Source organism: Daucus carota, chromosome 1 (assembly GCF_001625215.2).
Source record: "Daucus carota subsp. sativus chromosome 1, DH1 v3.0, whole genome shotgun sequence".
Lineage (NCBI taxonomy): Eukaryota > Viridiplantae > Streptophyta > Magnoliopsida > Apiales > Apiaceae > Daucus > Daucus carota.
The window spans coordinates 54,876,667-54,892,329 of NC_030381.2; the positions used below are offsets into that span (position 1 = coordinate 54,876,667).

General features: G+C 36.0%; 2 protein-coding genes and 1 pseudogene across 2 annotated transcripts; 2 read left to right on the top strand and 1 right to left on the bottom strand.

Annotated features, from left to right (window-relative positions):
* Positions 1-1,070: 1,070 nt before the first annotated feature.
* LOC108225104 (uncharacterized) lies at positions 1,071-2,736 on the top strand. The gene has a single exon (XM_064086147.1). It carries the CDS (start codon positions 1,748-1,750, stop codon positions 2,393-2,395), a length of 648 nt encoding a protein of 215 aa, XP_063942217.1. The 5' UTR covers positions 1,071-1,747; the 3' UTR covers positions 2,396-2,736.
* Positions 2,737-3,679: 943 nt separating this feature from the next.
* Positions 3,680-4,508, top strand: LOC108225113 (thaumatin-like protein 1; annotated as a pseudogene).
* Positions 4,509-6,129: 1,621 nt separating this feature from the next.
* On the bottom strand, positions 6,130-7,434 carry LOC108205077 (F-box/kelch-repeat protein At3g23880-like). The gene has a single exon (XM_017374858.2). The coding sequence runs from the start codon at positions 7,432-7,434 to the stop codon at positions 6,130-6,132; it is 1,305 nt and encodes a 434-aa protein (XP_017230347.2).
* Between the last annotated feature and the right edge of the window lie 8,229 nt (positions 7,435-15,663).

A 15,663-nucleotide genomic window follows, 5' to 3' on the forward strand; every position in this document is an offset into this window, starting at 1 on the left:
TAGCAAAATTCACGGATTGAAGTGAAATTTTGATATGTTAATCTATGCCTCAAGAACATCAGTGCTGAATTTTTTTGATTTTGAGTTCACTAACGTGTAGAAATCTACCCAATAATCTCAAGAATGGGAAAAAACAAGTTCAAAATTTGCAGATTTCGTATATATGATTTTATTTCTAAAATTTATTAAAATAATGTGATTATTCATACATATGATTTTATTTCTAAAATTCATATTTGAAATAGTTTTCCGATGTTATAATTTTATATTTTTTGACATAGCTAATGAGACTTATTAAGAGTACTAGTTAAATACATGAAATTCTTGACATATCGACATGATTTATGGACATATATACGTGAAGACGACATAGTTTTTGACATGAAAGAGATTAATATTTTTTGATACTTATTTTATATGATTTAGCTCTGACAAAAATAATATTACAAATTTGATATATGATATCTTATACTGATGTGATTCACGGGTAATTTTTAAGATTTATTTGAAATTTATCATTCAAAATTTTGTAATGTAGTATAAAATTTTATAATTATGTTTTAAATTTATTTGAGAATCTGTAGTACAGCTAAAGAAATTAGTTCATTGCGGTGTTAAAATAGCTAATCTATTTTTAAATAAGTTCTTTAATAAAATTTTTAATAATTAGAATGGTTAAAATAAATATAATCAGTCCCAAATGATATATTTAAATTATTAAATTCAAATATGTGCTAATTAAAATAGAGTAACACTTTAAAATATATTACATGACTATATTTTTAACGAACAGCCGACCAAAATGATCCGAATATTTTGTATTTCAATTTCTAAATAGATGTTATTATTTACTAGCTAGCAAAATTATTAATCTAAAAAATATATGTATTAACATTCATTAATTTTAGGATTAAAATAGAACAATTTAAAAACATAATCATTATAGATACTTATACAAAATACAAGGATATGAAACCGATAAGAATACCATTTTTTATTAAGACATTTTTTATTTTTATTTTTGAAACATTTTATTAAGACATTTTAAAAAAACAATACACTCCGCCGCTAACCCTAACCCTAAAACCTTGAGCATTTCCCTTCTCCCATCCACACACTCCGCCGCCATCAACTGAGTGATTCAATCGGACTCTGCAATGGCCCCAATCCGACCAAATCCGACACTTTCCGACGATCTCATCAGCGAGATTCTCGTTCGCGTGCCAGTGAAATCTTTACTCCAGTTCCAATTAGTCTCCAAGACCTGGCTTTCCCTGATCAAAGACCCGGGTTTCGTCAAAGCGCAGCTCCGCCGAGCAATCGCAACCGAAACTGATCAAACCCTTATCATGACCCGCGAGACATATTTGACAGATACCGAAAATGCTACACTGAAATTCTCAGTCTTTGACGTTGATTCTCGTCAAATCCGTATACTCAAGGCGAGTCTGAACAAGTAGGTCCTGCTTTTACACTTGTCGGTTCTGTTAACGGCATTGTTTGTGTTGTATTTGACCACAATTTAAGCGAACAGAGTTTCTATCTTTGGAATCCTGCTACTAGACAATCAAGAGTTGTTCCGGCATGTGCCTTGAGTACTTCCCGCGCTTTGGGTTTCGGTTATGATCCGGTAGATGATGATTATAAGATTGTTAGTGTGGTATCGGGGCCTTCGCTTCCTACTGAGGTGTATTCGGCTAACAGGAATGTATGGCGAAAAGTTCCTGATGAGGATTATAAGATCGTTATGTCTGGAATCGACTTTTTAGGCAATTTTAATGTGTGTGTTAACGGATTATTATTTGGTGTCAAGAAAGATGCATTAATGGTGTTTGATTTGAACACGGAGGTGTTGAATTGTGCTATTAAGCTCCCTCGTGATGTTGCTGCTGCTATTGCAGCTGCTCGTGCGGTTACTGCTGCTGCTGTCGGTGGTCTCAACATTGTCAACTCTTATGAAGCTCATCCTAAAACTCGTATCATCGAGTATAATAAGTCTGTTGCTGTTATAATGCTGTGGGCTAATGCATTGAATGATGATAGGACTGGTAAGGGATTCAACAAGGCGATTAATATGTGGAAGTTGGAAGATGAATCATGCCTTCGAGGTGGTGGAGTTGAGGCATCATGGACGCTAATGTTTAGTATTGATTTAGCGATGCCAACAGAACTTTTTAATGGCTATTTCAGCAATGGGGATCTCCTACTACTGATAGGATATGAAGATTACAGGTGGATCTCGTGTAATGCCAGGAAGAAAGAGGCTAGGATTGCTCGAGTTTATATATTGGAAGATCATCGTTACACTCGTTATCTTTACAGGTACACGGAGAGCCTAGTTTCACTCGCAGGATTCAAACAAATTAGCTGGAATCGTGGCTATGGTGATAATTAAAGAAACACCGCTATTCTGGTATCTCTATGCTATATTATATGTCTTGTTAGTTACCTTTGGTCTGTTATTTTAGTCACTTTTGAGAGATGGCTGTATTTCTTTGCTCTTGATAGATGTGTTGTCAACTTTCCATCTGTACTTCAGTAGACTTGTTCTAATGAACTTTCTATCAGTTAATTAAGGCATCGGAAGCCGACTTGTTATAATGTTCGTGCAAGCTGATAGATTTTCATCAACTGTGTTGGGTAAGATGTTTCTTGCTAGCCTAGTGCTCGTTTTTTCTATATGAACTTTGGTGTTGTTGATCTTTTATTAGCCACATTTGTATCAGTATAGGGATCCAGAACTCAAAAAGCCAACTAATATTAATATTACAGACAGCACAAGCATTCTATGAATTTCTTGTATAATATTAGATATATTTCATATAAAAATAAGTCAGTCAACTCCCTTCTAGCTAGTGGAATTAGAGCTGTTCACGAACCGAGCCGAGCCGAGTTTTGACCGAACCGAGCCGAGCTTTAATTTTTTTTTTGGCGAGTCGAGCCGAGCCGAGCTTTTTTATCGAACAAAAATTGTGTTCAAGCTCGGCTCGTTAACTAACGAGCCGAACACGAGCTTGTTCGCGAACAAATACAAGCCGAGCCGAGTCGAGTCGAGTCGAGCCGAGCCAGAAAAAAAAATAAAGACAAACCGCTAGTTCACTCTTAAAATAGCTAACCAAATAATTTTAATTTTTTTGAAACATTGTTTATATTACTAAAATGTATATATGTTAACATCCATACGGTTGGATCGGTAAGAAATATTTTTTAAAATATTGAAACACTAAATTAGGATTAAACACTAGTTAGCGGTACTAGTTAACCTTCTACTTGACTGTTAAAATAGGAAACCATATAAAATTATTATTTTTCGAAATTTTGGTTACAACACTAATATATATATATATATATATATATATATATATATATATATATATATATATATATTAATTATATGTTGAATTCTGAATTCAATAACATATATAAATTATAAAAAAAACCCCAAAAATATTACATTTTTTCGAGCTTTAACGAGCCGAGCTCGAGCCGAGCGAGCTCGAGTCGAGCTCGAGCCGAACATACTAAAAGCTCGGCTCGAGCTCGTTTACTTAACGAACAATTTTTTGTGTTCGAGCTCGAGCTCGTTAACTTAACGAGCCGAGCCGAACGAGCTCTTAACGAGCCGAGCTCGAGCTTGTTCGCGAACAGCTCGGTTCGTTAAACAGCCCTAAGTGGAATTATGGACGAAGAGGTCTACTCTTTATAATATGTGGAATTATTTGCGTGTTGGTTTCTAAGTCTTCCCAAGTCCTCTTGACTCTGCCCTGTATAACGAGTCGAACTTACACTCTGAAATATTGTGACAAACATTGTAACATTAACATCATTTCCACCCTCCTAATCACTATAAGAGCTGCCAACTTTAATATCCGAAACAACTGCCCTTACGTCATATGGGCTGGTGCCTATCCTGGTGGCGGTCGTCAACTCAACCCTAATGACCAATGGTCACTGGATGTTGCTCCTGGCACCCAATTTGCTCGTATTTGGGGTCGTACAAATTGCAACTCTGATGCTTCTGTTTGTGAAACTGGAGACTGTGGCAGGCTTGACTGCACATCATACGGCAAAACACCAAACACAGTGGCCGAATATGTATTAAACCAATTTCAAAACTATGATTACTTCGACATTTCACTAATCGACGGTTTCAATATTCCTATGGAATTTGGTCCCACTGCAGAAGGTGCAGATGGATGCAAACTCAGTAGTTGTACAGCAGATATCATCGCGTAATGTCCTGATCTGTTGAAGTTCCCTGGCGGGTGTAATAACCCCTGCACGGTTTATAAGACTAACGAATATTGTTGCACTCAGGCGTCGGAACCATGTAATCCGACAGATTATTTGAGGTTTTTTAAGGACATGCAGGTGTCCTACTTCTCTCAATTTATAAAGGTGATCAAACTGGTAATCGAAGCTGTCCAAGTGGTACTAACTACAAGGTTGTGTTCTGTCTACTTCTTAGAGTTCTTGCTGTTAATTTGCAAACTATAACATACTTATGAACTCTGATAGCCTGAGATCTATATCAGGTCTAAACTCAGCCGAGTCACGTACAAGTAGTCGAGTTAGACGACTCGGACTCGAATACTGCAGTCAAAATGAAGAGTCGGTACTTCCCAGCTACATCAATCAAGCACAAATGAGTTCAACTGTTGTAAGCAGAGCATTTGGATATGTTCTAAGTGACTCTTCAATGTTTTACATCAACATTTAGTATTGCTCTATGATATTTTGATATCTTATTTTTTGCCAGTTTTCCATCAATATTTGACTTGTGCAGAATATGGAATGTGTGTAGCTATGGGATTCTTCTACTAGAAATTTTCTCAGGGAAACAGCTTACAGAAAGCGGCATATTCATAGATGGTGGAAGTGATCTTCATGACTACGTAAGGAAGGCAAGGAGCTCGAGCACAGAGCGACGGACATTGCTGACCCATATATGGATCGTACTTGATCAAGAAGAACATGGCATGACGACTATATATCGAAAAATTCTTATCCACAAATACAGAAATACCCAAACATAGCTAATTTCCGACCTACATTTGTTCAAGGTTGCATAATTAGTAAAGAAAAACAAATGTTTCATGAAATGAGCAAAACAGTGAAAGACTCATCTCATCCTCAAAAATTTGTCTCACGAGGATTTGACTATCTTTGTGTACTACGAAACGTATATTAATTCCTCTTATGAACATCCATGTCTTTTCTGCACGATGCTCCCAAGTCGGAAAACAATCATTTGTACAACACAAAGTATGAGTTAATTTGTACCAATAAATTGTCATGATAAGCAACACAAAACCATCTTCACACAAAAAAAAACGGGGGATAACGGGAATGGTTTCATGCCATTCCCGTTAACCCCTATTCCCATACCCTTCCATCACTGATTCCCTTTCCCACCCCTATTACCATACCCTACATTTCCATCACCGACTCTCATTCCCACCGTTAATCCAAACGCCCCTAAATTATAGTCATCTAAAGCATCCTAACAATTATATATTATTGTCTGAAACTTGTGTTACTCGCCAAATATACATCTGCATCCCTGTACTGATAGCAATGGGGGTGATATAAGATCAACCAGATCAAAGTTTTTTTAAAGAAACAAGCACAACAATGAAAACTATGATGTGCAAATACAAATTTATAGCAAGCACCATAAGACTAAGATCCTCTTACACAACAACCTCATAGCAAAAATTATAAGAATACCTCATTGGCAGAACACAACTTGGTAGTTAGTACCATTAGGACAACTTCAAAACCTGTTTGATCAGCTTCATAACTGAGAGAATTAGGACACATATCCTTAAAAAAAAAACCTTGAATAATCTGTTGGAGTTCCGATGCCTGAGTGCAACACAAGGCATCATTATGCAAGTCTATGAGTTCGAAAAATATTATTACCAACATAGTTGACTGGATTGACTCCAGTAATACGGATGTAAAATTGACAACACAGTGCAAATTAACATTGCAACCATCTATCAAAAGCAAATAGATGTAAATATCTATCAGAACAGACTACAAAACCAGACCAAAGAAGACTACAAGAACAGAATTGCTGCAACCAATATCTAGCACATCGATACCAGAATCAGCAGTGTCTTCTTAATTATCATCTTCGCCAGCTTTCCAGCTAATTTGTTTGAATCCTGCAAGTGAAACTAAGCTCTCTGTATACTTGCACATATCATAACAGTAACAACAGTCAGCCATCTCATCTGAAAGGGGGACAATCTCGGCATCTTTCTTATCGACATCACATGAAATCCACATGTAACTATCACTTCGTACTGATAATAAGAGATTCCCATTGCTGAAATAGCCATTACGGAGTAGTGCTGGTCTATCGAATTTAAGACTAAACATTAGCGTCCATGATGCCTCGTCTCCACCACCTCGAAGGCATGCCTCATCATCCAACTTCCACAATTCAACCTTCTTGTTCCATCTCCAATCAGACAATTCATAATCCAATGCATTAGCCCACAGTACAATAACACCAACAGACTTATTAAACTCGATTATACGAGTATTAGCTTCAGCTTCATAAGACCCATCGCTGTCATAGTCGAAACCATATTCATCATCATATTCATCATCATAATCATCTTCGTCGTCATCATCATCGTCGTCACCATCATCACGACCACCATCAACAGGAAGCTTAATAGCACAATTCATCACCTCCCTGTTCAAATCAAACACCACCATCATACCAATCATCCCCCAATCCCCCGCACCACATAAAAATCCATTAACACATACATGGAACGTACTGCAAAAACGATCAATAAGGGCTGTTGGAATCGGAGAAGCCACTTTTCGCCATACATTACTATTAGCCGAATACACCTCCACCGAAAGACAAGGATTTCTAGCAACAAAAACAACCTTATAATCCCGATCCACCGGATCATAACCGAACCCCAAATCATACAATTCACCAACCGGAAGTGGCGGAAGAATTTTAATTTGTCTAATTGCTGGATTCCAAAGAAACACAGGGTCACAAAACTCTTGAACATCAGGGTGAAAATCATAATTAGCAACACATACAATGCCATTAGTAGAACCAACAAGTCTAAAATAACGCTCAGATCTTATAGGCTCATTTCGAGGACACGGATACTTAACATCACGCATTATTTCACAAGAGTCTATGTTAAAGAGTGAGAATTTCTGTCTAAGACCACCGCGGAGATCGAGATAACGGGTGATGATAAGGGTTTCATCGGTTCCGGTGGAGATTGTGTGACGGAGCTGAGCTTCGGCAAAAGCAGGGTCTTTGATTAGCGATAACCACGTCTTGGAGACTAATTGGTATTGAACTAGGGGTTTCACTGGCAGGCGTTTCAGAATCTCGGTGAGTAGATCGCTTGAAAGCGTCGGATTGGGCCTCACACGCGCCATTGTTGAGTCACTGAGACGACTCGGTGGTGATGATGGGGAGAGAACTGAAGGTCTAACGAGGGTTTCGATTGAAGTTGAAAGAGAGGGGGAATGCGGTGTATTCAATCGAGATTTTACGCGTTTTCTTATCTGTGAAAATATTCTCAGAATTTTAATAATATATAAGTAAGATTTTGTAAAACGTAAAATTTCATAATATTCAAATTATGATAGCTTTTTTGTATTATGCTTAAATTTTAAGTGTTCTACATTAGTTTTATGATTTTTTTGTTTAAAATTTACTAGACTCCGTATAAAATTATGATCACATATAATTCACTAATATTTACTAATATTATTACGTTAAAATTTCACTTAAATACATATTTTGTATTTGTTTCATTTCATTCAATTCGAGATATAAATCAAGAGGATTCGATGCGGATTCTAAAAGATCTTCGAGATATTTTTGGATCATAAGTAATATTATAAAGTTTTAAGATGTTCTATTAAGATCTTAACTTATATAATATATTTAAGAAAGGGGGAATATTACATTTAAGTTCGATGAAATACTTTAGAATCTGATGTTATTAACATTATCGAAATTATTTTATTTTATAAAATATTGACTTTATTGAATTTGTAAGTATATTTTATGCAAAAATCTCTCTAATATTTACGATATTATGCCAAAATTGTATAAATATATGATAGAAGTCATATCAATTTATGATATTTGCGGTTACAGAAAGTAATGACGGTTTTTTTGCTGGAAAGTAGAGGAAAAATTATTTGATAAATCTAAAAACGCTTTTTAAATAAAAAACGGTTTCATAAGAAGCAAGTACCACATGCTTCTAAAAACGCCTTTTAAATCAAAAACAGATTTATAAGAAGCAAGTACCACATACTTTTGAGAATAACAATTTTTGTGCGAACCTCATCAAAAATATTATTTATTTTTTTTCTAATTATAACTTAACATATGTAAATATCAAAAAAAAATTATTAAACAATTACTATCTAATTTTTACAACAACACACTCTTTCTCAGAGCCAATACAAACAACTCTTTCTAACAGCCCATACAAACAGACCCCTTAGTCTTTTGTATTCTAAGTTAGAATAGATCCATGTCAATTCTTTAATAAGTCTTTCCTATTATTTTTTTTATTTTTTTTTTACAAATTTAGCTTTTTTTCGAATCGTCGATTAAATTTCTTAACTATCAAAACACATGTATTATCCATCTAACAAATTTTTTAATTTGATTCATATGTCTAAATTTTTTCTCAAACCTCCCTCTCGAACACGAGGGGATGGTTGCTGAGAGGATGGTTGCTAAGTACTCATTTTAGTGCCAAAGGTTGCAATATTGTAAAGCCCTATTGTACTTCAGTATGTCATTGATAACACAGGGACTTCGAATCGAATTGTAGATCCCCTATGCATTTCATAAAATTTAGTAAACGAACCTCTTTTTTTAGGCTAGGTCCCGAGATATTTCATCAGACATCTGCTCTGTTTTCACTGCATGACGCTCCTATCTCAGATTATAATGGAAGTTCTGAATACCCTGATTATGCACCAAAAAATGATATAACCAACATAGTCAGTACTTCAGATACTCAATTCTTAAACACAACGTACTGCATATTCAACTAAGCAGCTAGCAGCGATCAGCCAAATAGCCAATCACCCATCATACATCAAGCAACAAAAATAATGGCAGAAAATTGAACACAGCAAGATCAATAAGAAGACGAATTACATGACATATATTTCTCCATATGCAAGATTTAGTTATATGGACTATATAAGGTTGCTTTTAGTTGCTCAAATAATCATATTTATCATGTCAAAATCAGAAAAGTTAGCAGTTCTGATTGTACAGGCCCAAGGGAGTAGCCTCAGTGCTATAAACAAGCTTCTTCAGTGCTGATAATATAAACATTACAATTTTAAAGTTGTTGATATAAAAAAGAAAATTATTGTGGCATTCAACAATACAGAAGAAGGTGACAGCGTATACAGACTTTTAGCTCTCAAAATTAAAGTAAATGCAGTGATGTACCCTTCAAATAAGACACTGTCAACATAAGCTAGCACCAAAATTCCAGACTCAGCGCTTAGAGATGGGCATTACTCTTGACCCGCCCGATCCCCGCACCGAATGGTGCGGGGATTCGGGGATTTTTTCGGGTACGGGTCGGGGAACGGGGACGATTTTGAAAAAATATCGGGGATCGGGCCGGGTACGGCTTTTCACATTCCCTCGGCCCGATCCCCGACCCGATTTTCCCCAATTGCCGGCCCGATCCCTGACCCGATTTTTATATTATATTATATATATATATATTATAATTATTTATTAATATGTTTATATACCTCTTTAGGTGCAACTTCGGTCATGAATTTTCACATCACCTGTTTATTTATTATATACATTATAATTATATATTAAATATAATTAAATTTATTGAAATAAGTTTTAATATTTAATTCTATTAATATAAGTCTTAAAATTAAAAAAGGTCATAATCAAATCATTCAAGATCTGTTTAAATAAAAATAATGAGGCATTAATAAGATATATTAGAAACTAATCCTAATTAGAAATTTTGGTTTAAATTAAAAATCCCTGAATCACCGTGGGTATCCCCGAATCCCGATCGGGCCGGGGATGGGGATCGAAAAATAATCCCAGATAGGGATCGGGTCAGGGATGGGGATGCTTCAACTCCACCGCCACGGAGGCATGCTTCGTCATCCAATATCCACAAATTAATCTTTTTATCATCATTCAATGCACCATCCCACACTATAATAACAACAATAGACTTGTTAAACTCAATAATACGAACATCATTAGACTCGATAACACGAGGATCATAAAACTTAATAACACCAGGTTCTTCATCATCATCACCCTCATCTTCCGCAACATCATAAACATTATCATCATTTACATCATTATCACCACCAACATCATAACCATAAGCATCATCATCATTCTCATCATTATCATCACCATAAATAACAGGCAGCTTAATAGCACAATTCAGCACCTCCTTGTTCAAATCAAACACCATCATCCCATACTCCCCAACACTGCACAGAAAACCATCAACACACACATCAAAATCCGCATTCCTAGGAACATCAACCGGATCACTCACCTTACTCCAAACATTCGTATTACACGAATACACCTCCGCAAAAGAAGGCGGAGCCCCAACCCTAACAACCTTATAATCCCGATCCACCAGATCATAACCAAACCCCAAAGCATCATTCCGAACATCACGAAAAGTCGGAATAACTTTCGAGTGTCTCGTAGCAGGATTCCAGATATATAGACGAGTTGTGAGATCAACGAAATCAACAAGAATCGGTATCAATGAGTAGAAATCGGTTCTCCTCGTAGCGCTTGAAGCGGGTGAGGATGAGAATTTGATTTGTTTCGGTTGAGAGAGTGTAAAGGAGCTGAGATTTGAGGAAAGCAAGGTGGGTGATTAGGGATAGCCAGGTTTTCGAGACGGATTTGAAACGGAGGAACGATTTTACGGAAACGCGTGCGAGAATTTCGCTGATTAGGTCGTCGGAAAGTGTCGGATTAGGTCTGACCGGCGGCATGGTGTTTGGGTTTAGGGGTGAGATTAAACGACGTCGGACGAAGGCAGGAGGATTGGGAATGATTTTATAAATTGTTTTAAAATTTTGTTTTGGAATAAAAATTTATCATCTAAAATTTATACATAAAAAGTTAATAATAACTTTTTAAATCATACTTTATTGAATATTAATACTAGTTAACATTTTAATTAGTAACGTTGGAATCAGAAAGTCAGGTTTGAAATTTAGACTTAATACCATACATAAATCTGAAATGATGATCAAAATTGCCTCATTGATTTACTAAAAAAAAGTTGCCTCATTGATTAAATATATTTCTAACCAACTCAACACGCTCAACGGCTCGAGGCCCATAAATTAATCAGGAAATATATAATAAGTGAATAATTTGAATGTCATACAATACAAATTCTTCAATTTTAAAATCATTAGAGCATCTCCAAGGGGATGCACCTGTTAGGTATAATATCTAGCTGTCATGTTAGATTTTAAAAGTATAGCTAATGGTTGCAAAATAGAGTACTCCAAAACGGTGAACAGTTAGCAATAATTTTAGATAACGTAAAACACCGCTGTATTTGTTGAATGAAAAGGCATCATCTATTTGTAAAAGAGGAACGAAGTGCAGTAGTATGCAAGTACAATTGTCTGGCAAGCATTACACGAATAACATCCTCACGGACAGAACACAACCTTGTAGTTAGTACCACTTGGACAGCTTCGATTACCTGTTTGATCACCTTTATAACTGAGAGAAGTAGGACACCTGTCCTTAAAAAACCTCGAATAATCTGTCGGATTACATGGTTCCGACACCTGAGTGCAACAATATTCGTTAGTCTTATAAACGGTGCAGGGGTTATTACACTCGCCAGGGAACTTCAACGGATCAGGACATTGCCCGGTGATATCGGCTGTACATCTACTGAGTTTGCATCCATCTGCACCTTCTGCAGTGGGACCAAATTCCATAGGAATATTGAAACCGTCGATTAGTGAAATGTCGTAGTAATCATAGTTTTGAAATTGGTTTAATGCATATTCGGCCACTGTGTTTGGTGTTTTGCCGTATGCTGTGCAGTCAAGCCTGCCACAGTCGCCGGTTTCACAAACAGAGGCATCAGAGTTACAATTTGTTCGACCCCAAATACGAGCGTATTGGGTGCCTGGATCAACATCCAAGGACCATTCCTGATTAGGGTTGAGTTGACGACCGCCACCAGGATAGGCACCGGCCCATACGAGATAAGGACAGTTGTTTCGGATGTTAAAGTTGGCAGCTCTTGTGGTGATTAGGAGGGTGGAAATTTTTCAGAGTGTAAGTTCGACTCCTTATATAGGGCAGAGTCAAGAGGACTTGGGAAGACTTAAAAACCAACCGGCAAATAATTCCACATATAATAAAGAGACCAACTGGCAAATAATTCCACATTATAAAGAGCAGACCTCCTCTTCAATAAATTCAAAGCTAGAAAATTTAATGAAACGAACATTTTTCTACCCCATTCTTCAAGTCACACAGATTACTAGAAGCAAGTTGACTGACTTATTTTTATGAATGTTGTAATAAGCGGGAATCGAATTTAATCAGTGAAGTCATGTAACAAGGATTAATCGAAGATTAATTGGATTGATCAGTTCGGTGATCCACGGAACAGGGATTAATCGGCGTTAGTTGGGTTTTTTATAAGTTTGCTCTGAAAACTTGTCACTGGATATATAGATCTGGATCCCTGTACTGATACAAATTAATGTGGCTAATAGAAGATCAACAACACCAAAGTTCATTCAGAGAAAACGATCACTAGGCTAGCTAGCAGGAACATCCACTATAGGAAAAGCGGTCATTTTCGACCGTTCAATTCTGGTCGAAAATGACTTGACCAACACAGTTGACGAAAATCTATCAGCTTTCACAAACATTATAACAAGTCGATTCCCATGCCTTAACCAACTGATGGAAAGTTCATTATAACAAGTCTACTGATCAATTATACAGATGGAAAGTTGGCAACATATCTATCAAGAGCAAAGAAATACAGCCATCTCTCAAAAGTGACTAAAATAACAGATTAAAGCTGAATAACAAGACAGATAGCATAGAGATACCAGAATAGCGGTGTTTCCTTAATTAATTATCACCATAGCCACGATTAATTCCAGCTGATTTGTTTGAATCCTGCGAGTGAAACTAGGCTCTCCGTGTACCTGTGAAGATAATGAGTGTAACGATGATCAGCCATATCAACTCGAACAACCTTAGCCTCTTTCTTGCTGGCATTACACCAGATCCACCTGTAATCATCATTTGCTATCAGTAGTACGAGATCCCCATTGCTAAAATAGCCGTCAAAAAGATGTGCTGGCCGCGTTGGTAAATCAATACTAAACATTAGCGTCCATGATGCCTCAACTCCACCACCTCGAAGGCATGAATCATCTTCCAACTTCCACATGTTAATCGCCTTGTTGAATCTCCGATGATCAGTCCAATCATCATACAGTGCATTAGCCCACAGTGTTATAACAGCAATAGACTTATTATACTCGATAATACGAGTTTTAGGTCGAGCTGCATAAGAAATGAGGACGTTAACAGCAGCAGCATCAGCAGCTGCAATAGCAGCAGCAACAGCAGGAGGGAGCTTAATAGCACAATTCAACACCTCCGTGTTCAAATCAAACACCATCATGCCATCCTCCTCGACATCAAATAAAAATCCATTAACAGATACATTAAAATAGCCTTGAATGAAGCCATCATTAATGCCAATCATAAAATCCTCATTAGGAACTTTTCGCCATACATTCCTTTTCGCCGAATACACCTCAGTAGGAAGTGAAGGCCCCGATACGACACTAACAATCTTATAATCATCATCTACCGGATCATATCCAAAACCCATAGCGCGGGAAGTACTTAAGGCACATCCCGGAACAGCTCTTGATTGTCTAGTTGCAGGATTCCACAGATAGAAACTATGTTCGCTTAGATTTTTGTGAAAGATAACACAAACAATGCCGTTAACAGAACCGATAATTGCAGAAGCAGGAGCTACTTGTCTAGACTCACCTTGAGTGTACGGATACTTGAGATCAGCCACAATTTGATGAGAATCAACGTCCAAGACTGAAAATTTCAGTGTAGCATTTTCAGTATCTGTCATATAGGTATAGCGAGTCATGATAAGGGTTTCATCAGTTTCGGTTGCGATTGCTCGGCGGAGGTGAGCTTTGACGAAACTCGGGTCTTTAATCAGGGAAAGCCAGGTCTTGGAGACTAATTGGAACTGGAGTAAAGATTTCACTGGCACGCGAACGAGAATCTCGCTGATGAGATCGTTGGAAAGTGTCGGATTTGGTCTGATTGGGGCCATTGCAGAGTCCGATTGAATCACACAGTTGATGGCGGTGATATAATAGGTAGCGGCGGAGTGTGTGGATGGGAGAAAGAAATGCGGAAACTTTTAGGGTTAGGGTTAGCGGTCGAGTCGAGTGTCTGGATTTGATTGTTTTTTTAATTGTCTCAATAAAAAAATGGTGTTCTTATCCGTTTCATTTCCTTTTATTTTTTATAAGTATATGAAATGATTATGTTTTTATGTTGTTCTTTTTTTATCATAAAATTGATGTATGCTAATTTAATTTTTTGATTAAACAATTAATTTTGTTAGTGATAATACATCTTTATTTGAAGTTGAAATATTAAATATTACAATCAGTTTGGTCGGTTATTCTATAAATCAGTCAATGTAATATATTAAAGTGATACTCCATCTTAATTAGCACACATTTAAATTTTATAATTTAATTAAATATTTACTTGGAACTGATAATATTTATTTTTATCATTCTAATTATAAAAATATCTATTAAAGAACTTATTAAAAATATATTAGTTTAACATTTCAATACACTAAATTCTTTAGCTGTATTGTAGATCCTGAAATAATTTTAAAGTTTAATTATAAAAAATTTATACGACATTACAAAATTTTAAATGATAAATTTTGAATAAATATTAAAAATCACTCGTTAATCGCATCAGATATAAGATATCATATATCAGATTTACAATATTATTTTTATTAGAGTTAAATCATATAAAACAAGTATCATAAATTATTAATCTCCTTCAAGTCAAAAACTATATCGTTCTACATATATGTTCATGTATATACGTCCATAAATCATGTCGATAAGTCAAGAATTATATGTATTTAACTAGTCTTAATAAGTCCTTAAGCTATTTCAAAAAGTTCTAAAATTATATACATGACATAACATTGAAAAACTATTAGTATGAATTTTAGAAATAAAATCATATATACAAAATGTGCGGATTTTCGTAAGTGTTTTTCCCCGTTCTTGAGATTATCGGGTAGATTTCTATACGTGTTGGTGAGTTGAAAATCGAAAACTTTTATCACCCATGTTCTTGAGATTAGTGTAGATTAACATATCAAAATTTCACTTCAATCCGTGAATTTTGATTGCCACGACATATTCCAAGTCATTTTTATTTTATTTTCGATTTCCAGGTTAGTGTTGACTAACATCTGTTAGTCAAATTCGGACAAAAGACGTAAATTAGATTTTTTGAAAGTTAAA